The sequence below is a fragment of the Lissotriton vulgaris genome, chromosome 1_2 (assembly GCF_964263255.1).
Source record: "Lissotriton vulgaris chromosome 1_2, aLisVul1.2, whole genome shotgun sequence".
NCBI classification, from domain to species: domain Eukaryota; kingdom Metazoa; phylum Chordata; class Amphibia; order Caudata; family Salamandridae; genus Lissotriton; species Lissotriton vulgaris.
The window spans coordinates 76,345,532-76,367,687 of NC_141686.1; the positions used below are offsets into that span (position 1 = coordinate 76,345,532).

General features: G+C 47.4%; 1 protein-coding gene across 3 annotated transcripts in view; it reads right to left on the reverse strand.

Annotated features, from left to right (window-relative positions):
* Window positions 1–22,156, reverse strand: part of KDM5A (lysine demethylase 5A) — a 937,903-nt gene that overhangs the window by 460,163 nt on the left and 455,584 nt on the right. For all 3 annotated transcript variants that reach the window (XR_015307532.1, XM_086952835.1, XM_086952834.1), the window contains one exon: window positions 11,937–12,057. Coding sequence is in view for 2 of the 3 variants with exons in the window: in XM_086952835.1 (XP_086808961.1) it covers window positions 11,937–12,057 (121 nt within the window). In the remaining variant the exon portion in view is untranslated. The remainder of the gene's footprint in view (window positions 1–11,936; window positions 12,058–22,156) is intronic.

Consider the following 22,156-nt stretch of genomic DNA (forward strand, 5'->3'; position numbering starts at 1 on the left):
TCTTCCCAGAACTGCATATTTACAGGACATTCCATGAACATATGTGTATCTGGAGCTGCCTGCAAATTGCACTTGTTACACTTCTTCCCTGGTTGAAACTTTGAGAGCTTAAGGGGTGATAGGTAGGCACGATGTAGAGTAAACAAAAGATTACACCTTAACCAGGCTGGCTTCACTATTTTATAGAGCAGATTGAAAGAGCCTCTCCATAGTCTCCGCACTGAATGGTCAAGATATTTCCCCATAACTTTTGTGGCAAAACAAAGTCCCCATCCGCCTCCTCGACCATATTCCAATACCAAATTGCCACCTCCTTGCCCCCTTCTGCCTTTTCCAGCAGTTGTTGTTCGAGCTGGCTAGATTTCCCCAATTGAGGGACCTTCCTGCTTACTGCTCTTGCCCAGCTGTCCATCTGTATATATTTAAACCTGGAAAGCCCTCTCCCCATCTAAATATCCCAGCCTCCTTTATCGGGGTTGCCAAACTGTCCTGCATACAGGGCGGCAGCACAGGAGAATCCCACACCGGGGCAAAGTTGGAGTAATAATGTAGCTCGATTTTCTTTTTGATCTGCACCCAACTTTTTATAACAGACTGTAGAGTCTTTAATCTGACATTTTTAAAGTACTTTATATCGCCAAACTTAAATAAGAATCCGTCTAGTGGAATTTCCACTCCCTCAATCATAGCCCTAAACATGGCCCCCAAAGATGATGTTACAGGGGTTTTAAGAAGCATCCTGGAGTAGGTCAGCTGAAATGCCCATGCGTAATACATCAAATCTGGCAATGCCAACCCTTCCTTCTCCCTCTTCCTTCTCAGCTTCTTCCAGGTCAAACTAGCTGTTTTGTAATTCCAAATAAAAGAATTTATCTCTCGCTGACTTTTTTCTAATTTTTTTTGATCAAACAGAAGAGGAATAGAGTTGAAAATAAACGTAAACTTTGGAAGAATGGTCATTTTAACTAAATTTGTTCTCCCAAAAATGGAGAGTGGCAAAAATGACCAAGATTTCAAAAGATTCCTACTCTCCTTGGCAGCCCAATCCAAGTGTGTCTGTGCCAATCTTCCTATTTCTTGGGTGATACGTATTCCCAGGTATCTCATAGATGTTGCAACTGTTAATTGTATATTAGGAATATTCCAACACATAATCTCAGTTTTGCTGGGGTTGATGTCATAGCCTAAGATGTGTCCAAACTCCTCTGCCTTTTTGATTACCACCGGGAAAACTCTTTGAGGATCTGCTGTGTAGACCAAAATGTCGTCCGCGTAGAGAGCTATCCGCTTCTCCCACTCACCAAATACAAAAGGGGGGATGTCCGCTTATTCTCTCAAAACTTGGGCAAATGCCTCAATATAGAGATTGAATAGGAGAGGGGAGAGCAGGCATTCCTGCCTAGTTTCTCTGGTAATTTTTATCGGGTCTGTAAGGGTGCCATTAACTAGCAATATTGCTGTGGGGGCCCTATACAGTTTCTTGATGACCCTACAGAAGACCTCCCCCAACCCAAACCTTCTCATCGCCTCCACCAGATCGGGCCAGTTGACCCCGTCAAAAGCTTTGGTGGCTTCTAATGTCAGGGTGGCCAGTGGAAGGGAAAATGTAGTTGCAATATCGATTGTTCCCACCAAATCTCGTGTATGATCTGCCAACTGCCGCCCCTTATAAAACCCCTTTGATCTGAGTGAATTATCGAGCCAAATACCTCCCCCAATCTAGATGCCAAGATAGATGTAAAAATGTTTTAATCGTTATTTAAAAGGGAGATTGGCCTATAGGATCCACAATCTAAAGGATTTTTGCCTGGCTTAGGTATGAGAACAATCGTGGCTTCATTCCAAGAATCAGGGGGGTTTCCCCTCTCAGAAGAATGCCATTTAGGAGAGCTGTCAGTGTTGGAACAATGACAGGACAGATCTCTCGATATAATTCTCCGGGTAGTCCATCCGGCCCCGCCGCTTTCCCCCTCTTCAGACGACCGATTGCTTTTCCTACCTCCTCCTCTGAGATCTCCCTCTCTAAATTAACACCTTGTAGTATGGTAATGTTGTCTAACCACCTATCCCTTGCCTCCGGGTCGTCCATGACCTCTTCACTGTATATTTCTTGGAAGAATTCTTGGAATGCGGACCCTATCTCCTGATCCGATGTCCTGACAGTGGGTTCTCCTTCTCGTTTGATCTCTTTAATGTACTTTCTTGCCTGACCTACTTTGACTTTCCAGGCGAGGACCTTTCCTGCAGCTTCCCCAAATTCAAAATGTGAAATTTTGCTCGCCTCCTATCTTTTTGTTATTCGTTCTTGTAGTATCGTTTCAAGCTGACCCTTTAAGTTGACCTGTTTTTCTACCACCTCTGGGGATGCCATAGCGGAACCCAACTGCCCATCTAATTTAGCCATCTCCATCTCAATTGTTTGAATTTTCTCTCGGTACATTCTCCTTCTGTGGTTTGCTCTGTTAGTTATACAGCCCCTCACACAAGCCTTCATGGCATCCCAGACAATATTAAGGCCTGCCGAGTCCATGTTTAGTTCTAGAAAGAACTTTACCTCCAATAACAGAAAATTAATCTCATCCTCCTCTAATAGGATCGTGCGATCAAAAGACCATGCGGATTATTTCTTATAGGTGGCCCTTTGGAGGTCAAAAATAATCGCCATATGATCTGACAAGTGTGAAGGGAGATAGGCTAACCCCACAAGAAAATCTTTTAAAGTGTAGCTAAAAAGGGCGTAATCAATTCTTGACTTGTGCTTGTACTTTAAGTTTTGAAAAGAAACCCCCAGTTTATTTCCTGCCCTTTCCCTCCATACATCGGCTAAACCAAAATTTTCCATTATCTCCCGCAAGACCGCCCTTGATTTTGATGGGGTAACAGCTCTTGAGTTAGACGACTTGTCTAGTAAAGGGTTAAGCACAATATTGAAGTCGTCGACCCAGATAACTGGATCCTGTAACAATTTAAGTCGATTCTGAATTTCTTTCAACTGGGAGTGGTCGTCTTGGTTAGGCCAAAGGATTACCCTCTAATATAATTCTCGAAATTAACCATCTCCCACTATGGTCCTCCTTGCACTCCAAAAATTTGTACTTTTAACAACGTCTTGAAAATTATTAGTATCCCTCTTATGTTAGCGGTTTGTTCTGTACATAGGGACGCACCTACCCATCTCTGTTTCTTTAGTATCTAACAGACCTCCGTTTTAAGTAAATGTGTCTCCTGGATGACAATGACCTGCGCCGGAGAATCTTTCAAATAGTGTAAGATTTTATACCTTCGACTCCTTACACGCAGGCCATTGATGTTCCAGGAGAGGAACTTTATGGAGGCCATCTAACTACGAGTCTTTTTAACCGCCCCCATGAACTGATTTCCACTAACCATAGGATCTACTTTGCGAACAACTGGTGAACAAGTTACTTACCTTCGGTAACGATATATCTGTAAGAAACAGTAGTTAGTATTAGATGCCTTACCTTAGAATATCCCCAGGCGTCAGTCTGGATCCGGAAACTTTTGCGTAGCAGTACCCCTGCGCGTCGGTAGGCGTCGTCTGCAGGCGTCCCCTGCGGCTCCGCGTCCGTCGTTGGCGTTGTGTGCCGTGATGACGTCGCTGGAGTATATAGACGCTGCCTCCGCGCGCTGACGTCAGTTCTTTGCACGCAGCTTTTCCGCGCCAGAACACGCAGAGCCATGTGAGAACCAACACTGGTGCCATTTGAAACTAGGGCCCTGAAAGGGATGTCCTTAACACTAGGTATCATTTGCAGAACGGGGAGGATGGGTGGGGCGATAAGGAATCTAATACTAACTACTGTTTCTTACAGATATATCGTTACCGAAGGTAAGTAACTTGTTCATCTGAAAGAAACAGGTTAGTATTAGATTCCTTACCTTAGAATAGATACCCCAGCAATACCAACCCCGGTGGTGGGTCTGCGAACCAATACAATCCTACACCAGAAAGTCCTGGAGGACAGAACGGCCAAAGAAGCCATCCCTCCGGACTTGAAAAAGTGTGCAGCGAGGCCCACGTAGCCGCCTGGCAAATGTCCTGCAAGGGGACTCCCCGGCCCAGGGCAGTAGTAGCCGCCGTGGCCCGAGTGGAATGGGCCCTCAGCCCAACAGGAGGCTCCTTCCGAGCCAAAGAGTAGCACGCTTTGATGCATAGAACCATTAAGACAATGGGGTAACCCAGAACGTCAAAGAGACCCGGGTAATAAATGCTATTCAAAGACAATGGTCTCAGACTATTATTTCTACTCAAAAAATGATCACTTTCTCTTAGTCATAGGGCATGTCCAATGAAATAGCCCAAATACATTCAATGATAATATGTATACAATCAAATCAAAAAAGCAACAGCAATAGTTACAAGTCCAGGGCAATTTCAATTCATTGCAATCGTAGCTATCTCAGTGTACAGAAGAAGAAATTTGGTTGCCCAAACAAGAATATGTGCAAGAAACTGAATTTAGCGTGTTAGAATAGAAAGATATAGAAAGAGCATAGAGTTAAGAGTACTTCATGATAGACTAGACCTTCAGGAGAGCCACCTGCCTATTTATTTCCTCCTGTTCGTTAAGTCCCTGGTTCAAGGTGTTAAGTGAGTATATCCATTTACATTCTCTTAAACTGAGTATGTTTCCAAAGTCACCACCACGTGCATGCGCTGTAACCTTCTCAATTACCCACCACCTGAGGCTGTTACAATCATGGCCAAAAGTGGTGAAATGGTCAACCAGTGGTGCTCCTGGTGTTTTACATCTAATGCAACTCATCACCCCTCCCCTGTCACCTACACTGATTAGGCAAGCCAATAAATTTAATTTATAGCTTATACTTTCATTTTGGCTTTGCAACAGCCTTATACATATACCTAATCTGTTTCAGGGCCTTTGCTACTCTTCTGGCTGCCCTTACTAGTCCTGATGAAGACTCACTGGCCAAGGTTTAATTTTCCATAAGGCCTCCAAGACGAGTCGAAACGTTGACGCCATCAAATCTGTGTCCTGGATGTTGTTATATAATTTTACGTGCAATATAACTTTGGAAGCATTGTCTCCATAAGAAATTGTTTTGAAAACATTACACGCCAGGCCATCTGTAAATTGTCCATTGTGTAAATTTATTGTTCGTGAATCCAAATTTGAAGTACTCTTAACTCTATGCTCTTTCTATATCTTTCTATTCTAACACGCTAAATTCAGTTTCTTGCACATATTCTTGTTTGGGCAACCAAAATTCTTCTTCTGTACACTGAGATAGCTACGATTGCAATGAATTAAAATTGCCCTGGACTTGTAACTATTGCTGTTGCTTTTTTGATTTGATTGTATACATATTATCATTGAATGTATTTGGGCTAATTCATTGGACATGCCCTATGACTAAGAGAAAGTGATCATTTTTTGATGCATAGAACGACCCACCGAGAGATGGTCCGTTTATGCACCGCCCGTCCCTTCTTCGCACCCACGTAGCCAACAAACAGTTGGTCATCCACCCGGAACTGGCGTGTGCGATCCATATAAAATGAAAGCGCACGTTTTGGGTCCAGACGATGGAGCCGCTCTTCATCCTTTGAAGGATGCGGAGGCGGGAAGAAGGAGGGTAAGGTGATGGACTGCCCGATGTGAAAAGCAGAGACTACTTTGGGCAGGAAAGAAGGTCTAGTTCTCAGAACCACCTTGTCTGGATGAATGGACATGAAAGGAGGTTTGACAGAAAGAGCCTGGAGCTCACTCACTCTCCTGGCAGAGGTGATGGCAACCAGGAAGGCCGTCTTTAAAGTCAGGAGACGGAGAGGACAGGAATGAAGTGGCTCAAAGGGAGCACACATCAAGAAAGTTAGAACCAGGTTCAAGTCCCACTGAGGCATCACAAACGGAACAGGTGGATACATGTGTGTGATGCCCTTCAAGAACCGTGTTACAATAGGGGACTTGAACAAAGAAGGTTGATCAGGCAGCCTCAGAAAGGCCGAAAGGGCAGAAAGGTAGCCCTTGATAGTGCCCAGAGCAGAGCCCTGCTGGGCAAGAGAGAGAAGAAAGAGGAGAACCTCGGAAAGAGGGGCAGAAAGGGGATCCACAGCCTTTGCTGTGCACCATGCCACAAACTTGTCCCCCCGGCAGGCGTATACCGACTTTGTGGAGGAACGCCTGGCTGCCAGAATCACATCACAGACTTCAGGAGGAGAGTCAAATGGCCTCAACTGTCGCCGCTCAATCTCCACGCATGGAGGTGGAGGCTGGACAGGTTCGGGTGGAGGACCGTCCCCTGCTGCTGCGACAGAAGGTCCTCCTGAAGGGGCAGGCGGATCGGGGGAACGACTGACATGCTGAGCAGCTCGGGATACCAGTACCTTGGAGCCCAGTCCGGAGCCACAAGGATGACTTGGGCCCGGTCGCGCCTGATCTTCTTCAGCACTCTGGGCAGAAGTGGTATAGGCGGAAAGGCGTATAACAGACCGCAACTCTACTCGCGCCGAAAGGCGTCGCCGTGCGAGTGCCGTCTTGGAAACTCCAACGCGCAGAACTGATGACATTGCACGTTCTCTTCTGTGGCGAATAGATCTAACCAAGGCTCTCCCCATCGCAGAAAGAGGCCTTGCACCACGTCAAGGTTTAAGGCCTTGGCAGACCTCATCAACACCACTGAATAAGCTGCCCCCTCCTCCGAAGCCACGGTAGGAGGCGAGACAAAGCCAGGGTTAGGGGATTCGTCTAGACCACTGGCGTCACCCAAGTCACCTGCCCAGTCCACATTGTACTGACATTCGCGTGTCAGAGGGTCCTCAGACCCCTCCCAATCCTCTCCGTAATCTGCCTCCTCATCATATTCGGGATCAACATAGTAGACCGGCTCCTCCGGGTTCATAGGCCCCATCGGCGTCGGACTCGGCGTCGGGCGACGCCGTATCGGCTCCGTGATCGGAGTCGGAAAGGGTATGGGGGCGGCGCCGCCGGAGCTGGCGCCGGAGGACCGGCGTCGTGCGGGGACGGCGTCGGGGGCAGCCCCGATGGGATCGGCGCCGGGGAGGTCGGCTGGCCAGCCGGCGTCGAACCTGAAGGCCCCTGCGGCGCCGGGACCGGAGCCGTCGGCGGCGCCGGAGCACCCGACGGCGTCGAGGCAGGAGCACCCGACCCGCTAGGGCCCTCGGACGAGGGCACTGGGCCCGAAGGCGCCGTAGGCCCCGTCGGAGGAGACAGCTTCCTCATGGCCATGAGGAACTCCTCTATCTCCTCGGGCGTCGCGCCTTGCCCAGGGACCGTAGGGTATGGAGCAGGCCGCGCCGGCAGCTCATGCGGAGCCTCGGGGGTGGGACCACCCGAACCCCCGGCCGCATCGCGCAAGCGTCGGGGGTACGATGACGACGCCCCGACTTCTTGTGCTTCCTACCTGAGGAACCAGAGGAATGGTGATGACTCCCGGAGCGTTTGTGACGGCTCTGCGACCGGTCCCGCGACCGCTCCCTCGACCTCCAGCCGGATCGGGACCTCTCTCGACGCTGGGCCGACACCCGCAGCTCGAGAAGCTTGCGGGACCGCTCCCGCCTAGCTTTCTTCGTCAAGGCCCGGCAATCGACACAGGCGTCCACGTTGTGGTCGGGGCCCAGGCACCGGAGACAGAGGCGGTGATGGTCCGTGACCGACATCGTGCGGTCGCAGTCATCACAGTTCTTAAAACCAGGCATCCTACCGGCACCGTAAGAAGATAGCAAAAAGATTCAAAAACTTTGGTCAAAGACCGGAGTACTGCTCTTCGGATCTGCGCTAACTGGCGCGGAAAAAAGAAGAACTGACGTCAGCGCGCGGAGGCGGCGTCTATATTCTCCAGCGACGTCATCACGGCGCACGACGCCAACGACGGACGCGGAGCCGCCTGCAGACGACGCCTACCGACGCGCAGGGGTACTGCTACGCAAAATTTCCGGATCCAGACTGACGCCTGGGGATATTCTAAGGTAAGGAATCTAATACTAACCTGTTTCTTTCAGATATGTTCCGATTATCTGATAAGAAAAAAATTATAAGGCAAACTAAATTACTCTACCTGGTGAGGTCTGACTCCTGAGGATTTTTACTGCTTTTCCCCTTCCCCCCCTCTACCACCCTAGTCCCCCCCACCCTTGGAAAACCCCTCCTTCCTTACTCTTGCCAGATGTATGGCAAGTTTTATGTCCTCCCCCCCCCTGCTCCCATCTGCACCACTGCGCCCAGTTTTTCTTACAAATTAGAGTATTTAGAATTTAAATTGTGAAAAATAAATTAAAAAATGGGTTTAAATTCGGGTTTAACTTTGCATTTAAATTATGCTGGTCCGATCTCTTCTCCCTTGGACCCAACGCTTTCTAGAAAGGCAGCCGAAGAAAACGAAAAGTAGAGGGATGAACACCACCACCACAAAAAAAGCATTATTTAGAATAGAATATATAATTGTTCTTGTTATCTCTTTCCCCTCTTTATTATATATTTGCAGACTCTATTTAAATCTGAACCTAAACATTCATTCATCGTCTGATTAGTATATACATTTTTTTACTTTGTGAATATAAATGTTTTATTCATATATATATATATATATATTTTTCTCCCTTTTTTTTTAAATCTCCCCTTTTTTTCCTGTTTCTTTGTCTCTTTTTTCCCCCCTTTTTCCTTTTCTGCTTCTACCCTCTCTCTTTTCCCCTTTCTCTTTTCCCCTTTTTCTTTTCCTTTTTTTATGCCTCCTACACCCCATATCCTAACCCGGTGATTTTCCATATATCTCTATAAACAATAGGAAAAGGAAGAAAACAAAAAAAACGGGGGATATGTGAAAGACCTATAGGGCCCTTTCTGTTAGATTGCCCCCCCTCGAGATCTCCCCCATTTTTCTTAAAAATTTCTCTTCTTCAAAGGGGGATCAAAAATTATACATCTTATTATTATACATTACCCGCAAAAAAGGGGGGAAATCGCATCTGGACCGTGGCCCCGGATGCCCTAAGTTTTTCCATCCTCTGGCCCCGCTCCCATTGCCGGTCTAATGTAACTTTGCAGAGGTCTGACCTAATTTCACGTGAAAAATCAGGACCTTTAAGCGTCTTCGCTTTTAAGGCAAGATTCAGGATCTTTTATTTCAAACTATAGGTCTGAAAGTTTATCAGTATTTTTCGTGGCTTTGCTCTTCCGGGATTAAGGCGAAAGGGATCACGATGAACCCGCTAAATGTCTCTATCTAGAAACTCTGTTGTTTCATCTAAATTTAAAGAATCCTTCAAGAACGAAACCACAAACTCCTTTAGGTCCTCCCCCTCTCTCCCCTCAAGGACTTTCAAAATCCGCATATTGTTCCTTCTTGAAAAGTTTTCAAGTGACTCGACCCTCTCCTTCAAAGCTTCTCCTTCCCTTCGCAATGTCTGGATCTTAGATTCAGCCACTTCCAAATTTGCTTTTATGCAGCCCACCTCTCCCTCTAAGCTCTCTGTCCTCTCAAACAATCCATCTACTTTTCTTTCCAGTGTTTCACAAGCAGCTCTTATTTCATTTTGATTTGCCTTGGATATTGCAAAGTCACTTCTGATTTCCTCCCTCATGGCTGACATCGCAATCAAGATAGTTTCAATAGAGTTTTTTTGACTGTCTCCCTCCTCCCCTGTCCCCCAACCTCCTTGCAAGTGTTCGTCGTGGAGTTTATATCCTCCGTAGCGGGATCACCGGGAGGGATAGGGGTAAAGGCGGAGATAGAGTTGGTGATAGGAATAGAGGTGTGAGGAGCGAGAGAGAGGAGAGAAAGGAGGGAATTCGGGGATGTCATTTCCCCCAAAGGTAAAACCTGTAAAGGCCTTTCCGGGGTAAGAGCCTTACTTATAAGCCCCCCTTTAGAAGGGCCTGCGCTTATTTCAGCCATACTTGTCTGTTTTGTTAAGTATCCAGACTTTTCGGGGTTAATAGCTAGGACCTGAGGGAGAACTTTGAAAAAGGAGCGGAGCAATGGGGAAACCCGAGCCGCGCTATTCAATATACTCTTGTCTCTACCCTTTCTTTTCTTTCCAGTCTCCTTACTCACGTATCCAGCCTTGCCCTTCTCGCTGAGAATATCCGGATTCTGACCTCCCTCTACCTTATCTTTATCTGAGCTGGATGTGTTAAGTGAATGCTCCACTTCCGGGCTTCTTTGGCCAAATTTTGCCCCGGTTTTTTTTACCACGTAAGCCCTTTCCTTTTCCCCTTATATTTTGTGGGTATGCTACCGGACAATTGCCACCTATAAATGGAGTTAGTGGAGTGGTTAGTGCCAGCCCCCCCTCTTCCACCTTTCCCCAAGCCTCAGCTTCAACCTCAAGTTCAGAATCAACTCCTGCTTCACTCCGCCCTTTACCCGCGAATAGTGTTATGGAGGCCTCTGTCATCCACTATGGCAGTCTCCCCCCACTGTCCCTCCCCCCTCACCAAACCTCTCTGCAGAAGCCCGCGAGCTGCCGCCCTACGACCTTTCCTTAGCTCCACGGCTGCTTTTCTCCACTTCGGAAGGCAGACGGTGGGATGGAGTCTCTCCGCTGAAATAACACACATTGGCTCCATCCTTGGGGTCCAGCGAGTAGAAAGCCACCACAAGGCTCGGATGAAGCGGAACCAAAAAAACGCAAAATATCCAGCCTGTATGCCAGCCTTGCTGTCCTGTTTGACGCTGAAGAGTCTTTATCACAAACACTCCAGAATCCAGTTATTCACTCGTAGCACAAAAAAAAAAATGCTGTAGCACACCAGGGCACGCCTCTGCATTCCAACTCTCCAGAGTCTCAGCAACTCCAGTGCCAAAAACGTAACCAAAGTCCCACTGCGGTCCAGGTGCACACCGCCACACTCCGTTCAAAAGCGCCGGGCATTAACCATTCGAGAAGGGAGAGAAAGACCTCCGCGTTAAGGAAGCGATACAGCTGATCTTAGGATTCTCGGGCGTGAAACGCCATTACACGACGAGCCATCAAACATTCACCAGGAGTCAGAGGCAGAGATCGCGCCTGCGAAATCACTCCGCCATACTCGGCCGAGTTAGACCCAGTTTCAAAAACCGGCCAATAGCCTCCGATGATGCAGTGGTGCGGGAGCTCCGGGAAAGACGTGCGTACCGCACTAGCCTACAGCCGCCATGTTTTCCGCCGATCAAGGGATACTCTATTTTTCGGAAACCGAGCTCTTGTCCTTGCTTTTCCACTTAATGGCAGAAAAAAATATATATCTGAACCTAGCATTCATATAATGTGGCACCGTGATCATGCACTCAGTGTCGAGGAGCATCTCGATTTCACATTCTCCATAAACCGCAGTCTCCCTAGGTCTTTGTATCCTTACAAGCAGGACTACAGTATATCATATAGAGTGTAATCTATTCAGGCAATCTCACAGATCATAGACCGGTATCCACAAGAGAAGACCTTCTCTGCCCACGACTGTCTAAACTGTGATTTTTAAGCAGAGGCTCATAAGGTCTTCTTCATTACCCAGGACTCAGATGACTGATGCCAATTTTTCTCTTATTTTGAATGAAAGGTTAACAGCTTTGGACGACAATCTGACTTTTCTGGTTGTGATCAGTCTCAGTGGGGTGTGGGTTTCTCACCAAACAAGGCATGCAAGCATGCTCAACTTCGAAGCATCATATACATCAGTCACAGACGCCAATCACAAGCATCACAACATTCCATCGCCTGCCATACTTAAACCACCTTTATGAAAATATGGTAACGTAAAATATGGGACTTTTTTTCAGGAAAAAGCTATACTGAAATGTACTTAAATGCAAAGCTCTTGCACTTAGGGGCACTGATCACAATAATCTATTGGGCTGTAAGCAGCAGGAACCTTCAGAAAAAAGCACACCCAAGCAGAAATACTAGTAGACAATTCTGTGCCACATAGACATATTCACATCTAGAAAAAGCTCACCTTGACTTGTCTCGCTTGGCTAACAACACATGGCAAGCTAAAAAGCTGCTGAACAAATGCTTTTAGCTCCTCCACTGTCAGCTTGGTCCTTGTTCGCCCATTATCTGGTTGACTGAGCCTGCTGGAAAACAAAATGACAGACATTGGGGGTAGGTAATGCTTTTAAATGGCTAAAGCAAACTAGGTTTGTTCTAAATGTCACATAAATAAATAAAATACAATCGCATATTCGCCCATAAATCACTGGTGGTAATAGAGCACCTTTGTTCAATTTAACATGAGTATGTTTTGGTCAGGTCTATAACGTTATGGAGCAGGTTTGTGATTCTGCACTTGCCTGTACTCATATGTGAAGGTCCATGCAAGATCAAAGGCACAATTTCATGTACTTGAGCTATAGCTAGTGGCTACGCAAACCTAAAGGTTATTATGTTATAATATAGTGGTACAGCAAACAAACACAGACACACAAGCATCACTGTAGTCTCTTGTACGTCACACAAATATGAGATTTTTGATGTGTGTTGTATGGTGCCAATATGAAATGTGGGTAGCTCAGACTTGGGATCCAGGAGACATTTATGTGGGTAGGAATGATGCACAGAAAGTAAAAGAATACTGGTTGTAATTGACAGCTGTTACTAAGCATAGTTCAGGGAAAAATATTTTAAACTGAGGTATACTGTACCCAATATATAACCGAAAAGATAGTAGGTTTTTAAAACATAAGTTTAGTATGTTTATATAATGCTCCCCAGTATCAGCCTATCCAACTAACAGTTGCTAGGGTATATTTACATTGTTCTAGATTACAAACACAAACAGAGGAACAAGTTACTTACCTGCTGTAATGCTTTTTCCGGTAGATACAGTATCTGCCTGTGGATTCCTCACCTTGTGAATATCCCCTGCGCAGCAGCCAATCGGAAACTTTTGTAGCTCTCCACGCCGGTGAGGTCATGGATGACGTCACAGAGGGTACGACTACGCTCGCGACTCCGCTGATGTCACTGGATCCATAATAGGGCCTCGCCGGCGTGATGACGTCAGTTCCGCCCTTATTTCCGTGCCCCCGAGGCACACGGACGAACTGACATAACCGTAATAGTATACATAGTACACAGTATTTAAAACAGCACACACAGTGTGAAACTGATGCGATATGCATGAACATATAAATACATCTATTTTAAAATTTTAAAGAAATATACACTTAGTAGGTGTAGACAACGGGGAGGCGGGTGGGTCAGTGAGGAATCCACAGGCAGATGCTGTATCTACCAGAAAAAGCGTTACCGAAGGTAAGTAACTTGTTCTTCTGATAGATACATCTGCCAATGGATTCCTCACCTTGTGAATAGAATCCCACAGCAGTCCTCACTCCCGGAGGAGGGTGTCCACTCTGCTATACCAAGAAATCTTGGAGGACAGAGCGCGCAAAGTGGCCATCCTTCCTCACCTCGGAGTCCAAGCAGTAATGCTTTGCGAAAGTGTGGGGGGAGGCCCAAGTCGCGGCTCTACAAATATCCTCAACAGGTACACATCTAGATAAAGCTGACGTTGATGACTTTGCTCTAGTAGAGTGAGCCCTTATACCCTCAGGAGGTTCCTTACCAGCAAGGGCGTAGCAGATCTTTATACACAGGATTATCCATCTCGACAGATCGCGCTTCTGCAACGCTTTTCCTCTCTTACAGCCAGCAAATCCAACGAAAAGCTGGTCGTCCACACGATTAGTCTTTAGTCCTATCGAGGTAGAAACTCACCGCCCTCTTAGGGTCTAGAAGGTCAAGCCGCTCCTCCTCCTTTGAAGCATGAGGGGGGAGGATAAAAAGGTAGGGAGGGTAATGGACTGCCCCAGAAGGAAGGGAGTTACCACCTTAGAAAGAAAAGCAGCCCTGGTCTTAAGTACCATTCTCTCAGCATGAATGGTCAGGAATGGGGGTTTCGAACTTAGAGTTTGAAGCTCACTTACCCACCGAGGTATTTGCTACAAGAAAAACAGTCTTGAAAGACAGAAGTCTCATGGGACACTTGTGTAGAGGTTCAAAGGGTGATCCCATCAAGTAAGTCAAAACAAGATTCAAGTCCCACTGAGGTACAATAAATGGATTTGGAGGGAATTTGTTGGTAAGACCTTTGATAAAACGTAAAACAATAGGTGACTTGAATAAGGACGGCTGGTCCGGCAAACAAAGGAATGCCGACAAGGCTGACAAATAGCCTTTTACAGTTGCCACAGCAAAACCCTGCTGGGCCAAAGAAAGAGCAAATTGAAGAATGTTGGACAAACGAGCCCTCAAGGGGTCAATAGACTTCTCTCCACACCAGGAAACAAATTTGGACCACCTATAGGAATAGATTGACTTGGTGGAGTCACGCCTGGCCGATAATAGGACATCCACCACATCGTGTGGCGGAGAAAAAGAAATCAGGTTGCCCTGTTCAATCTCCAGGGTAACCAGAGCAAAATGGCTGGATAGGAAAAATTCATATCGTGAGTAATAGCAACGCAGTCAATATGTCCTACGTAGCCACAGTCATAAGTACCAAAGCAAATTTATTTTCTTTTTATATGGTTTTTCAAAATTTCAAAAACACAAGGGCAAACCAAGGACTGTCACGACAGTGATTTCATGAGTACAATATCTACACATATACAAAAGTACAAATATACAATATTTACAATATGAATGAAGCAAAACAAATGAAAGCAAAAAAGCAGAAGTGACACACCCAAAACAATGAATAAATACAATATTCACAAATTAATTGCATTTATAAACAGTAAAAAATTTGTGCAAGAGGCAAGGAAACAACCAGTCCGTGGGAATGTGAAACCAAAGGACAGGCGGGGACAGATGGAATGGGACGCCTGCCTGCCTGACAAAACTGCGGTTCAATCTTTATGTTGGGTTGCACAGCTAGGATCTCAAAGTGATGGACAATTTCTTTTCCTAGATGCACCCTTATGAATAACCGCAGGGTGGAGGTGTCGACGCGTTTCGAACCCGACAATTTGGGGTTCTCTTCAGGACGGGGACTGGGAACAGTGAGTCTGTAACAATATACAGAATGGGTGTCAGAGTTGTATATCATAGTATTGAGATAAACAAAAATACATGGTGACTCCACACATAGAAGTGAACTTTTACCTGCACGTGGCAAGGAGTATGCCTCGGTGTCGGTAATTCGCAAAGAAACAGTTATATCTGAAAAGACATATACAAAGGGTGCTTAGCACACTGGACCATTAAGGAATCTAGGTAAATACATGTCACTTAGACCTGTGGAGAGTGATGGCTCATACCTGTGGTTCACCAGGTGTGATTCGTGTTGATATGTTGCCCACCGCGCGGTGCACAGCTCGGGAGGGGGACGGCTCACATTGTCAATGTGTTTGAAAGCTGGGGAAGACACATAGAACTTAGTATGCGGGGTTGGACGGATTAATTATGTCGACCGGTTATGGTGATTGCATGGCAAATCCTACCTTAGTACGAAGGTTTATGCAGAAAAAGGTGTCTGGTCTCAAACGCCAATTTAGAGCCAGCGGGCGGTATATCCGAGGCCCGGGACCTGCATTAAACAAAGCGAGTGTGTTTTAGAAAGGGCACGTTCCCGTTAAGCGGGAGCCACAGCGGTAGCGCGGTAGACGCGGGGTACAGGAAACCTGCAGAGCACTTACTTATTTAGCAGGATTGAATCTCTTCTCCGTCGAGTAAACACACAGTCTATCAGTGTGTGACGATGCTCGGCTTGGATATTTAAAAGCTGCCCGGTCGGTACACCAGTGGGAGTGTCTGGGGGCGGGGTTAGTGAGGCATCATGGTATATGTAGTTTTGGCGCTGGAGTGTGTCGGACCCTCCAACAGAGAGTGTCGTATTAGGCATAGATGGCGCTTGATAGCCGCTAGGGGCTGACGGATGTCGCTATCAACCTCGATCCAGTTCTGCCATCGCGTGGATCTTTACTCATAGGGCTAGCGCTGCACCCATATGTACAACATGCTCACTGGGCATTGAGCATCAACACAGTACGGGCATGGTGGATTACACAGATAATACAATAGACCCTTCCTCTTAGAACAGTGTGCAAACACAGATTTACAAGAACCAAAAAGGGTTGTTCAGAATAACAGAAATTGGAAAGAAAAAGTTCTAAGCAGCAGAATAGCCAAGCTCAGCCAGACAATTGGAATGTGATTCATAGACTGGAAGTCTCAGACATTTCATTCAAGCCTGTATTGGAAGTGTCAAACTTCAAAATGAGGTACGCTTCTTTTTGGGACAAGCGGAGATCAGGGTCTCCATTGCCACCCCTGATGACTGCCAGGACTGTCCATCTGATATCTTAACTGGAATGATTCTTTTGTGAAAAATGGGATACAAGTGGAGCTGTCATGGTTTTATTGTTGATTCTTGAACGGTGTTGAATGATACGCTGGCGGACCTCCTGCGTGGTTTTGCCGATATACAGCATATTGCATGGGCATTGGATGGCATACACAGTGTATTTGGTTTTGCAGTTTGTGTGTTCGTTGTGACGCCAAAACTTCTTACCATCAGTGAAGAGTGACCCCTCTATTGTAAGTTCGCAGACGGAACATGTCCCACATTTGCGGTGCCCCGTGACTGGGTTAGCTCCAAAGATGGTATTTTGAAGATCCCTTTTCGGTGGAGGTCTGGTGGATGTTATCATTTGCCCAATGCTCCTGTTCTTTTTGAGAGCAAAGAGAGGGGCACCTATGTCAGGGAGGATTTCCTTGACCAGATGCCAACTTCTCCTAATAATGTTTTGCAGTTGGTTGGTGTGGGGGCCATAGGTGGAGACACAGACCATCCTATCCGTCGCAGGTTTGGTTCTTTTTTCAAGGAGATGTTCCCTGGGTGTCCATCTCGCTCTTTTCATAGAGTGTTTCAAGAGTTTCTGGGGGTAGCCACGTTCCTGTAGCTTTGAAGTCAAGTCTTGGCCATGTAGTTCAAACTGTTCGATGGTGGTGCAGTTGCGTCTCACACGGAGGTATTGGCCATAAGGGAGATTATCCCTTAGGCTGCGCGGGTGGTAGCTCTTATAATGAAGAGCATTGTTCTTGTCCGTCTTCTTCTGGTACAGAGAACATGACAACACATTGTCCTTGACAGAAATTTCAACATCCAAAAATGGGAGAGTTTTTTCATGGTAACTCAAACTGAATTTAATGTCCGGGCTTCTTTTGTTCAGCCACACATGAAATTCTTCCAATTGTATAGATGTACCATTCCACACGCACCACACGTCATCTATATACCGGAACCATTGTCCAATCAAATCTCTGTAGGGGTTGTTATTCAGAACAAATTTTTCTTCGAACTGGCCCATAAACAAAATGGCCATTTCGGGGGCGAAGGGGCAGCCCATCGCCGAGCCTTTAATTTGTAAGAACATTTCATCCTCGAAAGTGAAGAAATTTTTCTTGAGGGCCACTGTTGCCAGAGAGATTATAAGTTCTGTGGGCACCCTGTGGGGACGGGGTCGACCCTCCAGGTAGAGTTCCATGACATCCAATCCGTCTTGTTGGGGTATTTGTGTGTATAGAGAAGATACATCCATGGTGGCTAGCAATTGGCTGGAAGGATCAAATGGTAGGCCCTCGACCTTGTTGATAAAGTCCATGGTATCCCTCAGATAGGATGGCACCTGTACAACGAGGGGTTTCAAGAATACATCCACGAATTTGGAGATGGGCTCAAGAACAGAGTCGCACCCGGACACTATTGGGCGGCCAGGTGGTATTTCGGGGTCTTTGTGCACCTTGGGCAGGAAGTACAGATGTGGAGTCCGGGGGTGTTGTTTTATGAGGTATTGCGATTCTTTGGGTCCAAGGATCCCTGCTTCCTTGGCTGCATTCGCTAGTCCTCTTATTTGGTCCTGGATTTGGGCAGTTGGGTCATGACTGATCTTGCGGTACCACTCCTGATTGTATACGTGGTTGCGTCCCTCTGTCCTGTATAATTCTTTCGACCAAAGGACCACCGCTCCCCCTTTGTCAGCTTGTCTGATAACTGCTTCCTTCTGAGTCTTGAGTTCTTGAATAGCTTCTCTATGTTTCTTAGTTATGTTTTTTGGGACGAAAGGGCGTTGATTCTCTAACGCGTTGAGTGATGACATGACTGAGCGTTCGAAAGCTAGAATGTTTTTGGAAACATTATGGTTGGGTGGACAAAAGGAGGATTTGTTCCTCAAGCCTGAAGCTTCTGTGGTAGTTTGTTCAGTGGCATCCTTGTTCAATCTCCAGGCATGAAGGTGTAAGGTCTGGAGGTAGGGGTGTAGAACCTGCCCCTCCATATGAGAGAGGAGATCTGCCCTGAGAGGGAGACGGAGCGGCAGGCACTAGGAGAGGTGGAGAAGATCTGTGTACCACACCCTTCTTGGCCAATCCGGAGCAATCAATATTACTTGGGCCCAGTCTTGGCGAATCTTCCTCAGAACTCGAGGAATCAAGGGTATGGGAGGAAACGCGTAAAGGAGTTGTGAGTCCCAACTCAACCGAAACGTGTCCCCCAAGGCTCCCTGCATCGGATACTGGAGGCTGCAGAACGACAGACAGTGAGCGTTCTCGTGAGTGGCAAACAGGTCCACCCGAGGTGTTCCCCACATCAGAAAGACGTGACGAACCACCTCCGGATGAAGCCTCCACTCGTGGTCGGCTGAGAAATGCCGACTGAGACTGTCTGCATGCACGTTCAGAACTCTGGCCAGATGATTTGCCATCAGACAAATCTGGCGGTCCTGAACCCAGGACCAGAGACGCAGAGCTTCTCTGCAGAGAAGATACGACCCCACTCCTCCCTGCTTGTTGATATACCACATCACGGTCGAATTGTCAGTCAGGACCTGAACTGACAGACCGCGAAGGGAAGGGAGGAAGGCCTTGAGTGCCAAACGAATCGCTCTTAGCTCCAGAAGGTTGATGTGAAGCAACCTTTCCTCCGGAGACCAAAGACCCTTGATCTCCAGATTCCCCAGATGAGCACCCCACCCTAGAGTGGATGCATCCGTTATCACCGTGGCAACCGATGGAGACAGATGAAAGGGCTTTCCTGGAGACAGATTGCCCTCCACGCTCCACCAAGACAGATCCGCTGCAGTTTCTCTGGAGATCCTCACAGACTCCCTGAGATCCCCGTTGTGCTGATACCACTGCCTGTAGAGGCACCACTGGAGTGCCCTAATGTGCCAGCGTGCATGGTTGACCAGGAGAATACAGGAAGCAAACAGACCGAGCAAGCGAAGGACCTTCAGGACTGGAAGAAACGCTCCATTGTAAAATAAGGGAATCATTTCCTGTATGTCGCGAATCCTTTGAGGTGGAGGGAATGCACAACATACAGTTGTGTCCGGTACAGGACCTATGAACAGGTTGCGTTGGGAGGGCACCAGGTGAGACTTGGGTACATTTATCGAAAAACCAAATCTGAACAACAACTGAGTTGTCTCCTGCAGATGATGTAGCACCTTCTCTGGAGACTCTGCTTTGATCAGCCAGTCGTCCAGATAGGGGAAAACGAAATCCCCAACCTTCTTAGATGTGCTGCCACCACTGCCATCACCTTGGTAACGACTCGAGTTGTAGTAGTAATTCCAAACGGAAGGACCGCAAACTAGTAGTGCTGCGAACCCACCGTGAAGCGGATATACTTCCTGTGCAACTCCAGGATCGGAATATGAAAATATGCGTCCTGCAAGTCGAGCGACACCATCCAGTCTTCTTCCAACAGCGCTGAAGAACCTGCGCAAGGGTGAGCATCTTGAACTTTTCTTGTTTCAGATAAAGGTTCAAGATCCTGAGATTCAGGATTGGACGCAACCTGCCATCCTTCTTGGGAATCAGGAAATACCGGGAGTAGCATACCTGACCCCTCTCTTGCTCTGGAACCACCTCTATTGCGCCTTTCTTTGACAAGGTCAGAACTTCCTTCTGTAGGAGACGGAGATGTTCTTCTGAGCAAGCCCCTTGGTAAGGAGGTTAATTTGGAGGAAATTCCCGGAAGGGAAGAGCATACCCATTTGCCACAAGATTGAGAACCCATTGGTCTGTAGTGACCGATTCCCAATACTGCAGAAAATGAGTAAGCCAACCCCCCACAGGACCGATATGATTGAGAATGGGGAATCTAGGGCTGCTGTGCTGCGGTGATAGGGGGTGAAGTAGAAGAAGAGGAGGAGGAGGGTTGACGACCTCGTGGACGACCTCTGCCTTTTCCCCTATAGGACTTGTACATCGTGTTCTGTTGTTGCTGTTGTCGGGGCTGTCCTCGAGGATGAAAGGACGACTTTCCAAATCCTCTATACCTTCTGAAAGATCCTCTAGATTGAGTTTGTAAGCCACGTGATCTTGCTGTGGCCTTACAATCTTTGAATCTCTCAAGAGCGGCATCCGCCTTCTTACCAAAGAGTCATGTGCCATCGAATGGTAAGTCCAACAGAGTAGCTTGCAATCAGAAGAAAAGTCTGAAGACTTCAACTAAGCCCCCCTTCTCGTAGCTACTGCAGAGCCCATAATTCTTGCCACTGAGTCAGCCGAATCTAGCCTGCTCTGGATAACTTGACGAGCAGCAGCCTGGGTGTCATTCAAAAAATGTTCTTATCTTCATCAGACAGTTTTGGCAGCAGCTGCTTAGAAGAATCCATCAAGGCATGGATATATCTTCCCATCAAGCAAGTAGCATTTGTAGATTTTAGCGCCATGTTTGCAGATGAGAATACCTTTTTGGCAGACTGGTCAATGCGCTTTGAATCCCTGTCAGCCGGAACCTGAGGAAAAGCCCCTGAAGATTTCTTCGAACAAGACGCCTGCACTACTAGGCTCTCAGGCGAAGGATGAGCCGATAAAAACTCTGGATCTTCAGGTGCCACCCTATACCTCTGTGCCACAGTCCTGGAGACCGCAGGAGCAGACAAAGGCTTCTTCCAAACCTCCAACACTGGTTCCAAAATTGCCTCATTAAATGGTAATAGAGTTCAGACACAGATGAGGGAGAATGGAACACTTCAGTCAGAAGATTGGATTTAAACTCCGTAAAAGGCAGAGTAATGTCCAATAACTCCGCAGCTTTTCTCACCACCATATGATAGGGAGCTGCTTCCTTAGAGGGAGCATCCGGGCCAGGAGAAAAATCCCACTCAGGCGAGGCATCAAGGCCACTTGCGTCCTTTTACTCCGCAAAATAGTCCTCTGATTGAGGAAGTTCACCTTACTCCATCTCTTGCCGATAGCGTTCCTCCTATACAGCCCTCTGGGCTTCCCTCCTGGAACGGATCCTGGGGGCTGGAGTCGATGGCTCCACGACCGACTCCGTCGGCCTCGGGATCGGCGTCGCCACAGACTCCAAACGAGGATGACCAGACGGCGCCGGAGAATCTCAATACGGCGCCGGAGATTCTCGATACGGTGTCGGGGCTCTCGGCGCCGGAAAGTTCAAGGACGGCGTCGCTGGCATAAAGGGCATAAACGGAGCCTGGGCATAAGTTTGGGGAACACCCAAATTAAATGCAAAAGGACCCTTGGGACCCGCAGGTGCACCAGATGGGTACATTGCCCTCGCAAAGACGCCATACATTGCGTTAAGGTAATGCGATGGGTCCTGACCTGGAGCCTGGAATGGAGGATAATTACATGGCGCCGTCCCTGAAGCCGGTGCTCCTGGAGTCGGGCCAGCCGGAGCCGATAAAGGAACCTCCTCAGGCTGCTCCTGATTCTCATGCTCTGGCTCAACCTCACTAAGATCCGGAGAGTGAACCGAATCCGAGGGATCCGGCGTCGGAGATAGAGAGACTTCGACTTTGGGAGTCACAACCTTCACTGGTGAAGCTGGATTCGAAGGCAATGGATCGACATCATCTCTGCGACGCCGAGGAGAAGATGACTTCGGCGCCGATTCTTTATCAGAGTGGCGCCTTGAAGAATGCTTCTTCTTCTTATGCCTCTTCGACTTCGAATGCCCGGAAGCTGACTTCGAACCCGACCTGGATTCGGATCGAGATCTCGACCGTGACCTCGATCTTGATCTTGATTTTCTTTTACTCGCCTTCTTCTCTTTTTTTCTTCATCTTGGCCATAAACAATTTCGCCTCCCTTTCCTTCAATGCCTTCGGGTTCATCTTCCTACAGCACGCTTATTCTTCGACGTCGTGATCGGAAGATAAGCACTAAACACAGTCCTGATGCGGGTCAGTA